The 16023-nt window shown below is 39.8% G+C and overlaps 1 protein-coding gene across 3 annotated transcripts; it reads left to right on the top strand.

The window, feature by feature from the left end:
• The first annotated feature begins 3825 nt into the window (after nt 1-3825).
• Nucleotides 3826-7587, top strand: LOC137589476 (amphoterin-induced protein 2-like). Of its 3 annotated transcripts, XM_068307274.1 has the most exons (3): nt 3854-3962; nt 4071-4103; nt 4657-7587. In XM_068307274.1, exon 3 carries the CDS (start codon nt 4731-4733, stop codon nt 6240-6242), a length of 1512 nt encoding a protein of 503 aa, XP_068163375.1. In that variant the 5' UTR covers nt 3854-3962; nt 4071-4103; nt 4657-4730; the 3' UTR covers nt 6243-7587. The 3 variants fall into 3 exon arrangements, with proteins under 3 accessions (XP_068163374.1, XP_068163375.1, XP_068163376.1); XM_068307273.1 differs by lacking the exon at nt 4071-4103 and having other exon boundaries at nt 3826-3962; XM_068307275.1 differs by lacking the exon at nt 3854-3962 and having other exon boundaries at nt 3977-4103.
• Nucleotides 7588-16023: the final 8436 nt, after the last annotated feature.

The following is a 16023-nucleotide window of genomic DNA, read 5'->3' on the forward strand; positions in this document are numbered from 1 at the left end:
GGCAGACCAAAAGAAATCCTTGAGGGAAAATGTTCATTTTTCCTGATCCAAGGTGACACGCTTTTCTAGTGACAGGGAGAACGGCTGAACGCCTCCTAACTACACCAGCCCTGTCAACTTCCTGTCAACATTTTGTTTCTGGGTTTGACCTGAAGGGGACTTCATGGGGGGTGCTACACAAACCCACAGTTGTGTGTTTGCCTGTTACTCAAGGGCAACTTTTATGTTCTCTACTTGGAATGTGAACTCCACAACCTCCATACTGTTACACCTTCACCCAGTGGCTGATGGGTAAAGGTTGACAGAAGGACATACGCGCGTGCATGTCTGTGTTTCATGGCGGTCCTCTTTACATTCACACAGTGATAATAGCATGACATTTGACTGGCGCGGCCCTTTTCACCTCCCTCCACCCCCGTTGTCACTACAAGCACACGTGTGTCAACATGGCAGGAAAATATTCCCTGACAACAAAGCCCACACACACACACCATGAGAAAAAAGTTCAAAACACACACCTATACATACATAACACACAGCTACACAAACACAAATGAAACATGGACACTGTGATCACTAGGATTGGAGGTCAGGGATGGTTATCTGTAAGCTGAACTGTAACATGAATCTAAACTTCTCCAGTGAGCCTGTAAACATATCTTTTTTCTGAACCAATCATCTTGTTTAGGGTCACTGGTGGAAGGCGGGAACCCATCCCAGCTGTCAATTGATCAAAAACTTTTAATTTATATGATATTTTAAATTATATTATAAAATATAATATTTTGTATAAACAACATATTTGATACATACAAGAATATGTTGGAAAGTACAATTAAATATTTTTCTAAATAGTATTACTAACATTTAAAAAAATAAAAAATAAAATAAAATAGTAATAATAATAATAATATTAAATAATAATAATAAAAATAATAATGATAATTATAAAAATAAATAATAATAATAATAATAATAGATTGATAAATTGATCTGATTGAGTGGCTTCACTTATTTCATCCACTAGATGGCGTGTTTCTCTACATAATGTTAGACACCGTTCGTCTTTCTTGTCTCTGAAGTTAAAGGTTTGAAGGAACGTTTCAAAAATCTGGCAAACACTGGGAAAAGTTATTCATTCTAGGACTGTGTTATTTGTTTTAAAGGATATAGGACATGACGTTGAATCCCTTTCAATTCAACTGCATCAATACAAAGTATATTCTTATCACAGAAAATAAAGCTTCTGTCATCTCATGATAAAATAAAATACTAAAAATAGATTATTATTTTTTTCCATTGGTGCTGGAGTGGAGGACAAGAGTGCGTGTGGTGTCCCCTGGGAACGCTGTACACAACAAAAGAAAAGTTACTGCTGTCATTGTTAGCTGCCATCATAAAGACCCAAATCTGTCCAATATATTAACACTAACTGGAACTTCCAGAAAAAAATAAGACTCCTGCACAAAAATGACAAGCCACCTTAATTTCTAATCATTTCTAGCCCTTCTATTCTTACTCTAAAGTAGCCTGAATGATCAGGATTACTTGTTCATTCGTTGCATTGTACTTGTGACATGTGAAGTTCTATTTAATTCACTTTATTTCTCTAATGAGAATCTAAACCGAGTGGCACATGTGTGACACAACGTCTGATGGGATTCTCATTAGTACCTCGGAACCCTGGTAGAGAGTGTTTAACGAAAGGGAGAAACTGTGTTTGTCCATCCATCCCCTACATAACGTGTGATCACGACATCCAAGAGTGAAGATGACCAATCTGCTAAAATCCTCTCCGACCTTCCCCTTTGATTACCGGAAACATTCTGTGGTTTGTTGATCATGATGTCCTGGGTGGACAGCTTATAATTACTAGTGCATTGTGGGTACTCTGATGTTGAGATTACAAGACAACGTGCATCATTCACAAGTGTTCCAGCTGATGGCGTTGAATCATCGTCCAAAAAGAGAAGTGTGTGTGTGTGTGTCTGTGTATGTGCTTGGAAGGAACCAGGATGTTTTGAGATGAATTGATGTACACACACACACACACACACACTAAATATTTTGGTTTCATGTGACTTCAAGGGGAGCACGTGGCCACAATCAATATGTGAACAAATTAGGCAGCAGATTAAGTTTTGTATTCCAACACTGCCGGATAAGCAGTATTTAAAAATGAAAGGATTATGTAAACCCGTTCCACGGCTTAACGCCATCTGAAATATTTTGCCTCCACGGCAAATCCCAAAATGCTGTTTTTTTGTTTTTTTTATAATAATAAATCTGAGGGCATTTTTTCATTCTTTCATCAGCAGTCTTGCACGTAGCTTCTACAGCACGGTACAAACCCAGCTGCGATAAAGCTGTGGCTGTTTGAATAAATGAAAAAGACATTGAAGGTCACAGATGTTTAATTGCAGTGATGTTATCTCTAATTAAACACGCCCATCATTGCAAAGCCACCATTAACAGCATAATGCTGTGGTATAGACAGAGTTTGACAGCCCCTGCGGGGATTAGGAGCCTTCAGTTTGAAAGAATAAAATCTAAACCTTTGAAGGATTGATTTGCAAAGACAGATATCTGCTGGGATGTATTATTTCGTTTATGTTTCTCATGCACTGTGATGGAACAAAAAAATATAATTATAATAATAATAATAGGACTGAAGTTGGTTTATTCCTTTTAAGACCAACTATCAAAGTTACATGTCATGAATGACTAAAATATAAAAGGTACAATAACACTGTCTTTTTAGATTATAAGGAGTGTAACATTGGCAGATGTAGGGGTGGACCCACAGGTGACATGTGACTGGATTATGAAGTGCCCCTGAAGACACGATGGGAAGGATTCCCATATTCTTATTCTTTTCATGCGACCTGGATGTTCATGACAATCTTACTTATTAATGAGAAACTGTCACAGCAGAGGTGGGAAAACCGTATATCTGATGGGAATTGAATGTGACATGAGGCAGTACCAGCATGGAGTCGTACAGAAACATCTCACCATCTGAAAGAGTCAAAAAAAAAGTGATAATTTTGACACTGAAGCAACAATTCTGAGTTGAAGTCAGAATTTGGAAAAAATTGTCAGGAGTCTGAGAGTAATGGAAGGATTTTTATGTTCATCACCTATCTTGAAGTCTTTTTTAATCTTATGATTTTAAAGTTTGAAGTGAGAGACAAGACAGTAATAGAGAGAGAACAGCAGGACAGGATCCAGACCAGGTTTCCTCCAACCAACGTCAGAAAGACGTTAAAAAGGTTAAAAGAAACTGCATTCTAAAATAGTTGTACTAAAATACTGAAATACTAAAATACTCTAGACCAAACAGCGATATTGTTTGGTCTAGAGACAGTGTCATTGAGGAAAAGACAGGAGACAGCTGGAGGTAGCAGAGATGAAGATGCTGAGGTTCTCTCTGGGAGTGACCAGGATGGATAGGATCAGGAATGAGAACATCAGAGGGACAGCACATGTTAGAGGTTCTGGAGGTAAGATGTTAGATTTCAATGAATTTGCGAGATCATAAAAACACTCTTGTTGTATTTTAACAGGAACTTAATGTACACTGTGAGTAGATAAAGTTGAAGTCACAAGAAGGATTCTTTGTTTTTGTGTCATTTTTAATTGGTAATTGTTAATTCTGTCTTTGCGCGCCCATTGGCTGCCCCGTCTCTCCTGTCATGTTCCACACTTTCGGGACGACCCTCCCACAGCAACGTGCAACCCGACCTGCAGGTGAGCGGCTCATCTGCACCCTCCACGCCTCCTCCTCCTCCTCCTCCTCCTCACATTCTGTGGATTCTGTGCAGAGAGGAGGACACGCCACTCTTCACTCCTCCTGAAAGAGACAAGTTATCTGGAGGATTTTTAGGATTCACGTCCGGGACGCGTTCGAGGATCGCGGCGGAGCGTCTGGATCGGAACGCGGGAGAAACCACTGCGTAAAGGTGAGCGTGGCTGACTGAGACAGAACAGGATTGGAATTAATTTGACATCAACTGTTCATCTGACACTAACAAGTATTTTCATATCTTCTATATTGGATGTTATGTTAGACTCCAGATCTCACTATCCTCTCCATTAATCAGGTAATGGAACGCCCCACTCTTCATTATTCATGACTGGTCTTTTGTAGCATTTTAAATGTATTATTAAATAAAGTTGGTTGTTTAGGATGGTGTAATAAATAAGCTCTCAGTTAAACAAATGAAATAGATATTAAATATTAAACACTGAATGCAAGATTTTTGACAGCATATAAAATTTCTGTTGAATTTTTTACTGTATAAATTTAACAAAAAAATGTCACATTTAATGCCTTGTTCTATTGAGCCGATGTGAATTATAGAAGTAACTTGAGTGTTCATGACAGGAAACATAAATAACTTGAACACGTGAATAAATATCTTTTGTTAATATAGAGGCTTCCTACAACTAAATGAGGTTCATGCAAAGTATGTTAATGCACATGAATGAGTTTGTTATTTAGAGACAGACAGATTTGTACGTGTTCCATGTGTGATAATGGTTTTCCTGGTTATCCTGGTTATATTGTTGATTATGTTCACCAGAGGGAGCACGTTATTACTGCTCAATAGTATAGAGAGAATATTAATGTCATGTTCTGTCTTCCACCTTCAGAGGCTGGTGAACCTGACATCAGTGTCCCGGGGGGTGGAATGTAACCTGAGATGTAATCCTGAGGGAACACCAGCATGCATCCCTCTGCATCACTACTTATGACTGTTATTGGAGGCGGCGGTTGCCCCCTTGCACCTGCAGCCTTGTTGCTCTCCTTGTGTCTTGGCTTGCCTTCGTCGGTGTCCTCTTGCTCGTCTTCCTGCCTTTGCGCCAGTGATATTATCTCCTGCAGTGGTCGCTATCTGTCTGCCCTGCCCTCCGACGTCCCCAGCTATGCCACACGGTTGGACCTGAGCCATAACGCCATCACCGTCCTACCTGTAGACTGGATCTCTCAACCCTTAGGAAGGCTTGTTTCACTCGTTCTCAGTCGAAATGACATTAGCGAAATTGAAGTAAATGTCTTTACTCTGACGCCACGTCTCCACCACCTAGACCTCTCTTCCAACCGGCTAACAACTCTGAACTCATCCATCTTCACTGGCTTGAAGGAGTTGAAAGAACTGCTGTTGTTTGGCAACCAGATCGCCCAGATCAACCCAGGAGCCTTCAGTGATCTTCACAGCCTGCAGAGACTCTACCTCTCTGGAAACAGACTGGTGGCTTTTCCTCTGGGGCTTTACTGGGAACCCGGAGGGCCTTATAATCTGTCTTTTCTTGATGTATCATACAACAGGCTCCCCAAAGTGCCTATCCAGAGCCTGTTATCTCTCAGCCAACACGGTGAAATTTACGTGCAGGAAAACCCTTTGGTCTGTGACTGTGCATTCCTGGCTTTGCTGCAGTACTGGATGTGGAAACAGTATCGGCCCCTGGTAGACTTCATAGGTGGATACCCCTGTGGAGGGGATTCAGGATTGGGGTCTGAATGTCGCCCGGAGGTAGCACCAGATGTGTCCCTGGAGGAACAGACTTACCAAATAGAGCCAGGCCGATGGCTGAGACTGTCGTGTCCAGGGTTGGTTTCTGCAGCCACCACTAGCCCAGTCGTGTTCTGGGTTACTCCAAGAACTGTTGTGAACTCATCAACTGATGATCCAAATAGCCACCTTGTAGTTTTCCCCAATGGCACTCTTGACATCCAGTCAGCCCTGCTGGAGGACTCTGGGGTGTACATGTGTGTGACGGCTCGCAGGCACAAGTATGACCCCAGTGACTTCCTGGAAGTCAGGGTGACGGTCGGAAACTTAAGCACAACCTCCACCAATGGCCTGGCACGCCGCAGCAGCGCGGAACACTTCAACACAGCATTCACCACGCTGGCTTCCTGTGTAGTCAGCATCATTCTGGTGCTGCTCTATCTCTACCTCACTCCCTGTCGATGTCGGGAAAGCCGGAGTGGAGGATCGAGAGGATGTGGCGGACGAGCCATCATCGTCTGTTCAGACCCCAGAGAGGTGGAGTCAGGTCACCGGCGGTCAAACGGAAAGAGGGTTGCTTTCTTAGAGCCTCAGGTAGAGGACTGTGTTACTGGTGTCCCAAAAACACCTGGAGTGAACTTTGGCCATGCTGCCACTGAGGGAATTCTCAAAAATGGAAGTAGGACAGTCGGACAGAGCCTCGCTGACCCTGCTAACATAGCCTGAGAAGAACAAGACATTTGTCACATGCCTGTTTGGGGACAGTCAGTTTTTTTTTCATGTCATGTTTCAGTACGCAGTGAGAAAACCTTTTATTGTGAAGTAGTGTACTGTGATTCCTGTGAAGTAGCACTGTAGGGATTGGGCTGTTTTGCTCTGAAGTAGAAAATGCCGTCCTTCTGTGGGCAGACTTTCAATTATGTCTCCACTGAGAGGCTGTATGGAAATTTTATTGTTCACGCAGGAAATTGTCCCTGTAGAGATCACAAAGTTCATTTAAATGTGGGTGTCTTTTTATGCACCTTACCTGAACAGACAATTATAGTGATTATACTGTACATCCATTCATAACTCTGGCATAATAGTGACCCTCGGTTATTTTTGTGTAACCATGTGGAAGCGGTTTTAAAAACCGAAGAGACACAGATAAGGTGAAGATGTACAAAATGTTCACTTTGCATATATGCACACACAAACTGGACAAAAACACAAAAAATGGATGAAGTCAGATGGGGCAGAACGTCTTTAACAGGCATTAGAAGAAAAAAAATTCTCTTGTCACTGCGGTGCATTGGCATCGAGTCCGGAGTGTCCCCTGCTTCATGCCCCCAGTCGGCTGGGATAGGCTGTAGTACCCAGCGACCCTAAAAAATAATACACTAAAATTCTGGCAAAATGTCATTAAAATGTCAAATTGGATAAAATTATGACCTGGGAATGTTTTATGTCCAAATATCAAAAGATCTGCTTCACTGTGACACGATGGAATTCTGCTAAAGCACTTTGTAGTTGCTACTCAACACTACAACTCAGGAACAGAAGAAAGACGTAACCATGTTTCGTGTTTGTTCACATACCACACTGGTGGCAGAGATTTTGGGATAGAGCTTAAAACAGTGACGACTGCTAATCTGAACATGAAGCATCCATGTTTCATGTTCTCTCAGTTTAACCAGCCACACAGATGAAATCCTTCAGTCCACCTGCAGTTCACTGGTTTTGCTGACATTGTGATGGAGTCTCCATGTGATCCAGTTATACACTTCTCCTCCCTGGAAATTATTCACTGGATTCATTTATGTCACACAAAATAAACGCCATGGCTTTATTAAATTTCTTTAAAAGTCTGTACCAGAGAGGTGGCTATTTGGACGAATGAACCTGAGATTCTAGTTTTCTTGGGTTTTGATTTTCTTATCCATCAGTCTCTGATTTCTTTCTCCATTCAACTCAGAATGCGATCTTGTTGCATAGTCTGAGTGTCATGGGATTGAATTACACTGCATTAATAGTTGGTCAGTGGAGTGATGTAATGTTAGAGGAGTGAATGGAAATGATGAATAAATTAAGGGTAACCCAACTCGACTCTTCTCTCTCACCTTCCTGACGAACGTTTTGCATCTTCGACTACACCATCCAAACGCAGTGAAAGTGTTTCACTGCACAAACGTCAGCAAAATGTGTTTGTGTGAAGGCCTCATGTAAAGACATCTGTCAGCAGGTCATCTGTAATGCCATTTTATTCATTCATTTCCTGTCAGTGCTCACCCTGTGGAGGGTCACCGGTGGGCTGGAGCCAATCCCAGCCCGCTTTTGGAGGGAGGCGGAGTCTGCCCTGGACAAGTCGCCAGTTCACTACATAAGACCACATAGATAGACAAAAAACTATTCCCACTCACGTTCATGCCTGCAGTTAATTTAGTGTCACTGGTTCTCCTCTACTGAATGTTATTTGATGGGGGAGGAACCTGGAGAACTCAGAGAGAGAAGCAGGGAGAACAGAGAACTCCACACGGGTTCTCATGTGCATCTCAACCCAGGACCTCTTCTCTTTGAGTCCAAAGTGCTGCTCACTGTCACTGTTGGGCTAAAATTCTTTTTACAGTATCACCGTATTAGAAAATCTATTGAAAGTATGTTTTGTGGAAAATCAAGGGGCATGTTTTGATTTGTTGTTATTCGACTGTGGGCTTTTTTTTTTCCCTCCGTCCTCATAAATACTGGATGTGTTGTGGGAGTCGACAGCGGTCGTTAATTATCTCTGGCATTCCGTACATTAGAACTAATTATTTTTTTTCTGTATGAGATAAACCTGTGTCAGAGCTCAGGTTCCACCTGGAGCTGGTGTGTTCATCTCAGAGGGCTGGACACATCCTCCCTGCCCACCCTACATCTCATTACGGCCACCCACATTTCCACAAGCATCATACCTAGAGAGGAGCCCATCACATCAGTGTTATTTGTGCTCAGTGATGCAGCCTCAGTCCACACAGATTAATGCCAGGAATGAGACAGTTTGGCAGCTCGCCCCGAGCTCACCGTGACCCACATTCCTCCGTCCTCCCTTTTGTTTGATTCCTCCAGACACGTGGAATCATTTTAGACTACCAACAGGCTTGTTCTGTTTCCACAGTCGTACATGTCCAGACTGCCACTGTCTGAATATTAAATCCTATGTTTTTTATGCTTGATCAGACGCAGGATGAATTACGCTCGAGCAGGGAAGGTATAGCAGTGATGAGACGTAGGTATTAAATGAAGGCTTTCACTTTGAAGGATCAGTATGTTTTTAGCCCCAAGAGTAATATTTATATTGGATGTTTCAAATCTATTTTCATCCATCTTTGCCTCTTCTGTGGGGATATGCTCAAATCGTGTTTGGATCTAAATTGAAAAGAGGCAGTTTGGGTGAAAAATGAAAAGTGGTATTACATCAGAAGGATTTAACGATGAAATACTAACGTGACAAATGTAGTGGTGGTAGTCAGGACAGGGGAATAGTTTCGTGCTTTGGTCGATGGCAGCAGGTGAAGAGGCTTCAGGGATGGATCGTGTTGGGATTAGTTTAATCTTTATTCACCTTTCATGGAGATGAGGTTCTTTTCAAAGGTCACGCTGGTGACATTTGCGGGTGTTGTCATTCCTGTCAGGAAAATCCCATTCTAATTAGCAGTTAGGTGACACTTCACTGAATTGTGTAATTTTAACACTGACGGTGATGAAGATGATGAATTTATAGCATCTGTAATTAAAGAAATCGTTCCAGTTGTGTCTAGTTTAATGTCTTTTTATGTTGGTTTCAGAGGTTGATCTCAGGTTAGGATTAAATAAAACACATTCGTAACAGAAGACATGAACATTTGATATTTGAGTGATTCAGTGAGTAAAACTGTGGGTCTGAGTGTTTTTACACATTATTGTCAGAAAAGAGAGAACTGTGTTTTTATTTGTTGAGAATGGTGTAAACACCAACCCAATATATCGACTATTTCCTGAAAGACATTCATTATATGACACTTACGGAAAGTGAAGACATGATTGTGAGAAGGCGGTGATGGAAGGCTGGTTGTTACAATGCCTTTACAGAGAGTATCTCAATCAAGACTTCTCGTTGTAGGATCTGAAAAGATTTGACCTGTATTCAGCTGACTGACCTTATACCTCCATCTTTAAGCACCGCTTGAAGAAAATGGGAAATCAAAAAGAAAGTGAGGCTTGTGTTATTTACTATCGAATACCTGTCAGAATGAAAAACAGTTCTTATATTTCAGCACTTCCTTTAAAAGTAAATACTCATCTATGCACATTTTTATAGCATGTATGTACAGTATACATACATATACTGTAAGTGTTTGTGCACAAGTATGAATGCCTTTATATATATCGTACGTGTTATGTGCTGTATGGCAAAAGCAAGGCCATGACCCCGGATGCAGAGTACAAGAGCAACAAGGTTATTAAGCTCAAAGTAACAACAGAAAATCGCCTTCAATGGAAAACGCTACACTACAAAGTAAACAGAAAATCGCCTTCAAAGGAAAATCCAGAAACCAAGGTAACAGAAAATCACCTTCAAAAGACAAGCTACACTACAAAGTAACAAAAAATCACCTTGTGAGGAATAAAACTAGACTAACAAAGTAACAACAGAAACATCACCTTACTCAGGGCAATACTCGTATAGACCAAAACAAGAGAATCACTGGAAACAAAATCTTGAGACTGGAGCACGTGGCAGGAAACGAGGTCAGCAACGTGGCGAGACACAGCCTGCATGACTAGGGAATCTTCCGGCGCTGAATATGATGTCCGATTTGTTCCGGCGCTGCGATACACGTTCCCATGTGAAACACTGCTCCAGAACCTGCTTCAAACATGGACAAACCATGTGACTGATGACGTTTGGCACACCAAGTGCTCCAGCACCCCATTCACCAGGTGACACACTGGGGCTCCATTCAACAGGTGAGACAGTTTAGTGGTCAATGGGTGATCCGAAGCACCGGATGTGTTAGAATGGATGAAACAGCGCGGTGCGCTGCCAATCATGTCAATATCCCTTGGATTGATCAGATTGGCTTTCCAATTGCTGACAGACAGTTAGCGTCATCATTACTTTACAATGGATCCAACCAGAGAGAGATCCTAAGTCTGGGAACATTTTGAACTGGTGCCGCCAGTTCAAAATGTCTAAGAAACTTATTTTCAGGCTCTGTTGCTCACATGGTAGAAAATAATAAACCACACAGGTGAAGTGTTTGCTTTGTTCCCAGCACCTGACATACAGTAGCAACACGTCAATGATGAGGCGTTACTAATACAGACATGAGAATGAAGCCGGTGGTGCTGCTGTGATCACGTCTCGGATTTCCAACGTTTATCTCACAACATAGACCTTGTTTTTTTCCCAGTGACACTAATCATATGTAACTCACGCACACGAACACGTATGTATATATTTATATTATGTACATGCATGAACACGTAATCTATACCTCTTAATGCCTTATTGAATCCTGCAAGGATAATCATAAAACAATTTCCTATAATATGTGGCTATAATATAGGAAGCAAGGATTAAAACAGTTGAATTAGATTATATTCGGTTTTATTCAGAAAATATATGCAATAAAGGAAACGTCAAAGTGCTGTTTTCTGTGCTCATTGAGCGTTCTGTGGTTGCAGTACAGGCACCCTACCAAAGAAGGCGTCCACATTCTCAATGAATGGGGTGCCGAGTAATGAAACAGTTTTTGGCACAATTGTCGCAAGCAGTTTGCAGCCCCGTGGGGCGCCATTCAGACATCACTGGCTGGAGCGTGTGGAAGGAGACGAGGTCAGCACGTGGCGAGACACAAGCTATCTATCTATCTATCTATCTATCTATCTATCTATCTATCTATCTATCTATCTATCTATCTATCTATCTATCTATCTATCTATCTATCTATCTATCTATCTATCTATCTATCTATCTATCTATCTATCTATCTATCTATCTATCTATCTATCTATCTATCTATCTATCTATCTATCTATCTATCTATCTATCTAATCAAAAATTGTTGTTACTGTAGAATAAAGTGCTGAAATTAATAATCTTAGAGTAGAAATAATGTTTTTTGAAAGCAGTATGTAGAATTCTACATTAGTTTCATATATTCATAGTCTTAATTTCAAAATTCCTTCTGCAATCCTCAACAATTGGTCATGGTCAGGTACGCTCTCCTCCGTATCCAGTATGAATGTAATCATTTCCTGACTATTCATAATTCAGATGAGTGTAATGGAAGTGTGGGTAGCAGAAATAGGAACCTTAATGCGAACACGTTCAGACCCCAGGATCATTTTGCAAATAGCTTAATTAACTTTATTTCATTAATGGAGCCTCTCACTGAGCGGTGGATCCAACACACCCCGACGGTTGGAGCCGAGTCTCTGCAGAGTCCATACAACTCGTTTGTGTAGATGTATTATTGTATTATTCCAGAATACTGGGGTCACGCTCCCTGCAGATCTATTCAGGTTATATGTTCTAACAGCTACCTTTAATCGTTCTTCAGAAAGGATCTCATTCTTTCTGCGTGCAAGAATTTAATCAATTCTGGCGTGATTGTCCCCAAACCTCTGCCCCCTCTTTGAGTTCAGGATACGTTGTAAATGGAAAACCTTCAAATATCCTCTCAAACCTGCAGAAGAAACGAATGCTGTTCTACTCAGAGTTCAATTATTCACAGCATTATCTGACAGCAGCTGTCTGGAGCACATGGAACCACCGTGTGATCTGATTCTACGTCACTGACACCTTATACATGCTCTGCACTGTATTTATTTCCAGGTAATAATGCAGTGTTGTGCACGAGCCTGTGTCTATCATCATCTATTTTTCTTTTCTTTTTTTTAAACCCAGTAGAGCAGAGAAAACCATCACTGGTTCTGTAATTGAAACGAGCAGGTTTGTGGATTCCTAGAGACTTAAAGAATTCATCAGAGAATAAAGGCAGATAACAAAAATCTAATTTCCTGTTCGAAGAAAACGCAGCTTTTCATTTTCAACACAGCCAGACTCAGTCAATTTGATGTTAATACGATGGTGTGTGTTTGTGTTTGTGTGTATGTGGGATGGGGGGGGGATCATAGACATGGAATTTATTACTGTCACGTTTTCAGGATTGTGTCAATATTACAATTTTCTAAATTCACATGATTATTCATTTTTAATCTTTCAATATTAAAAAGACAAAAATATTCCAAAACATTATATGCCACATCAGTTACTGTCACAATTCCAGACAATAATATGTTCCACTCTTTTTTTTTTTTAGCAAAATGTGAAAGTAACATTTTCATTTTTAGGTTGGCGAAAAGAAATTGGACATGATACAGGCAAACAAATAGAAAAAAAAACAGAAACAATTTTTTAAAAATTATTATTTAAAAATTTTTTTACATAATAATCTGATCCCTGAAGAGAAATTAAGATCATACTCTAAGATTGTTTCCTCAGCTCTAATGAGGATATCGGGAGGAGGGAAAACTGTTTTTAGAGTGATGTGAGCTTCTTATTGAGGGAATGTTCAGTCCATAAAATGTAATAATAATGTAATGTAATAGATACTTTAATAATCACGGAGGAAGTTGTACTTTTTTAAAAATTATTTTATTTATTTTTTTTATTTTAAATTAAATGTTTTTATTTATTTTATTTTATTTGAACATTTTATTGTGGAATGTTCAGTCCACAATAAAATGGATGGGATTAATCATGTCAAAGGATTAGTTTAGATACAAAAGAAGTAGAAGCTATTGCAAGCTAATATATTTTTTCAATTAACTGTGCAATAACAACATTGCAATAGCGGATAACGTTTTGATACCTTACATTTGGTAATTTTTTGAAGTACGTGCTGCAGATGTTGGTAGATAATTCAGCAGGATTAACAGGATGTAGAGCTCATTTCCTGTGAAATCACCATGAAACCTAAAAAAAAAAAGACTCAAAGCTGAAATTTGTGCAGGTCAAGTGGGCAGAAAAAGGCATCGACCTCAACACCACGAGAACAATCATTTTATATTTTTACGTCAAACAAAAACCTCCTATTGAGTTCTTAACCCCAAACTTCATTGCTTTGCCACAGAGCTGAAAGCCCTTTTCTATCAGAAGTGTTTGTTTTTCTAAACCTCGAGGTGCTAAGACACGGCTTGTAAATTTCCTCTGAGAGAAAGGAGAAAATCAGGCTCAAGAGCTAATGAATGAAGCGGAGCAATTATAATCAAAGCTAATGATCGCAGCCTAATGAAGTGGAAAGGAAATGCATGGAAGTTTAGGCATAAGGAATCTCACAAGGACACAAATAATTAAGTCAAATTCATTTTCAGGCTTCGTCGTTATAACAACAGCCTGTAGGCAGAGGTGTATGAGTATTGCAAGAGATTGCATGACAATGTCAAGAGCTTTTAGTCAAACATATCTATGCAAGGCACAAGTCTGGTGACACAGTTTAAATGTGAACCTTCGGCTTCCGAAAATGACGAAGGATTTCGTTTTATGTTATTCTCAGTAAACCTTCAGACGGCTTTCATTTGCATTCAAACACAGCAAATATTTGAGAAGTAACATCTCCTTGAATGAGAAGCTGAAGTGAAAGCAGTGAGTTCTTTGCTGTGAAGAAGTTCTTTTCTTTATTTACAGGAACTGACTAATGCTTCGAACCGAATTTAAATCAGCAGGTTGTCTTGTTCTCTGACAGGTTCCTTTTTAGGGTATTTTGTTACGTGCTTCTTAGTGTTGTTTTTTAACAGCTGTTTTGTTGTTGTTGTTGTTGTTGTTGTTGTTTAATTTTTGTCATGTGTCAAATGTCCTTGATTGATTTTCGGTCATATTAATTAATGAAAGAAAACCACAGCATTTTATTCTTGTTTTAGTCAGCGGTGTTCATTTCTTCTGGGACATCATCAACATTTCAGTAAAGTAGACAAAACAAATATATTTTACTCTTATTTCACTGATTTCAAATCAGATTGATGTGATTTTTATCCTACAAAAACAGACTGACTGATTCAGTGTCTGGTTTGATGATGTGTTCAGGAAAACAACAAAACAACAAGAGAACACAACAGTCTGTAAAAGTGACTTCCTATCCGCCCACATGACGAGGTATTTACTTTCTTTTATTATATGTTAGCATATTACTCACGATTAGGTTATACCACGGAGAAATACAAGACATTTTGATGATTAGTTCTGAATTCATGTGCAGATACAGATCAGGGCTAAACTTGCAAATGAAACCAGTTTGATGCAGATCCAGATTAGATTAGAATTATACTGAATCAAGTGACATATTTTCTTATTTTTTCTTACTAAGCTAACAGCCGCTTCATTACTTTATCCATTATGCAGAGATTCTGACATTTTGTCATGTCAAATAAACTGAAACTTGATTATTGATTACAGATAACAGAACTGTGTTTTCCAATGACGGTTTCATTTGGCTCTCAGACAGAATGGTGGACGGATACGTTCTGGACTTCCCCAGTAATTTGGGTTATTTCTGCAGCTTCTATGTTACTGTAGTGGCTCCAACTCTTCTAACATATTCTCATCTAATTCTGCATGTCAGACAGCCACTATATGGTCCAACAATAGACAATTACTACTACTCTAAGGTAACCAGGTGTAAAGTGCAGCAGTCCATCACTCTACCGTCACCCTAATGAGACAGAGGGGGATGTGAAGTCTTAGTACTGAAGGGACAAATGGAGAAATGTGCTGCCACAGATACTGAGGATGAGGCTGACCCAGATTCTGTTGGAAAGAAGGTGAAAGTCGTCTCCACGGTAATTTCCTGTGTCTGTTGAGGGCAATGGCGGCTTTGCCCTTAAAATGGTCTGATTAGATATTTCAGTGTTTCCCAGCTTGTTACCCACATCTCCAGCATGTTATTAGTTATTATTATCTGTCCACTGTTTATGGGAATGTGCATGAACTAAAGCCAAATGGCCTCTAAGTCTGCAGCAGAAAGATTAAATATTTACTTTATGTTTTATATCCAAAGTAAGGATTCAGATTTCAAGGACAGTTTTAAGAAAAAGATTCATTTTTATGCTTGAATGTCTTTGGGCGATATACATTTTATATCATTATTATCTTATATTAGAAATGGGTCACCTGACCAGGGGTGGTTGAAATTTAAATTCTGCCATTGCTAAGAAAGGTCAAACCGGGACAGCTTAAATATACAGACAGTATTTTAGGTTTGTCTCGAGAAAAGCAAAGAAAAAAATGCAGTTTGACGTCGCAGTGAAATAATACACAGTAGGATCACGGGAGCTGCTCAATCTGAGAGATACTGAGTCTGAGAAAAACAGAATTGAAGCATCATGAGAATAGTGCTGCAGCTTTATGAGGGAATGTCCGATTATGTTCAATCAACATCAAAGTTAATATTACACGTCAGACGGTATTTTTGTATTATTATCACTTTTTTTCTTATAATTAGAAGTT

Source organism: Antennarius striatus, chromosome 22, assembly GCF_040054535.1.
Source record: "Antennarius striatus isolate MH-2024 chromosome 22, ASM4005453v1, whole genome shotgun sequence".
Lineage (NCBI taxonomy): Eukaryota > Metazoa > Chordata > Actinopteri > Lophiiformes > Antennariidae > Antennarius > Antennarius striatus.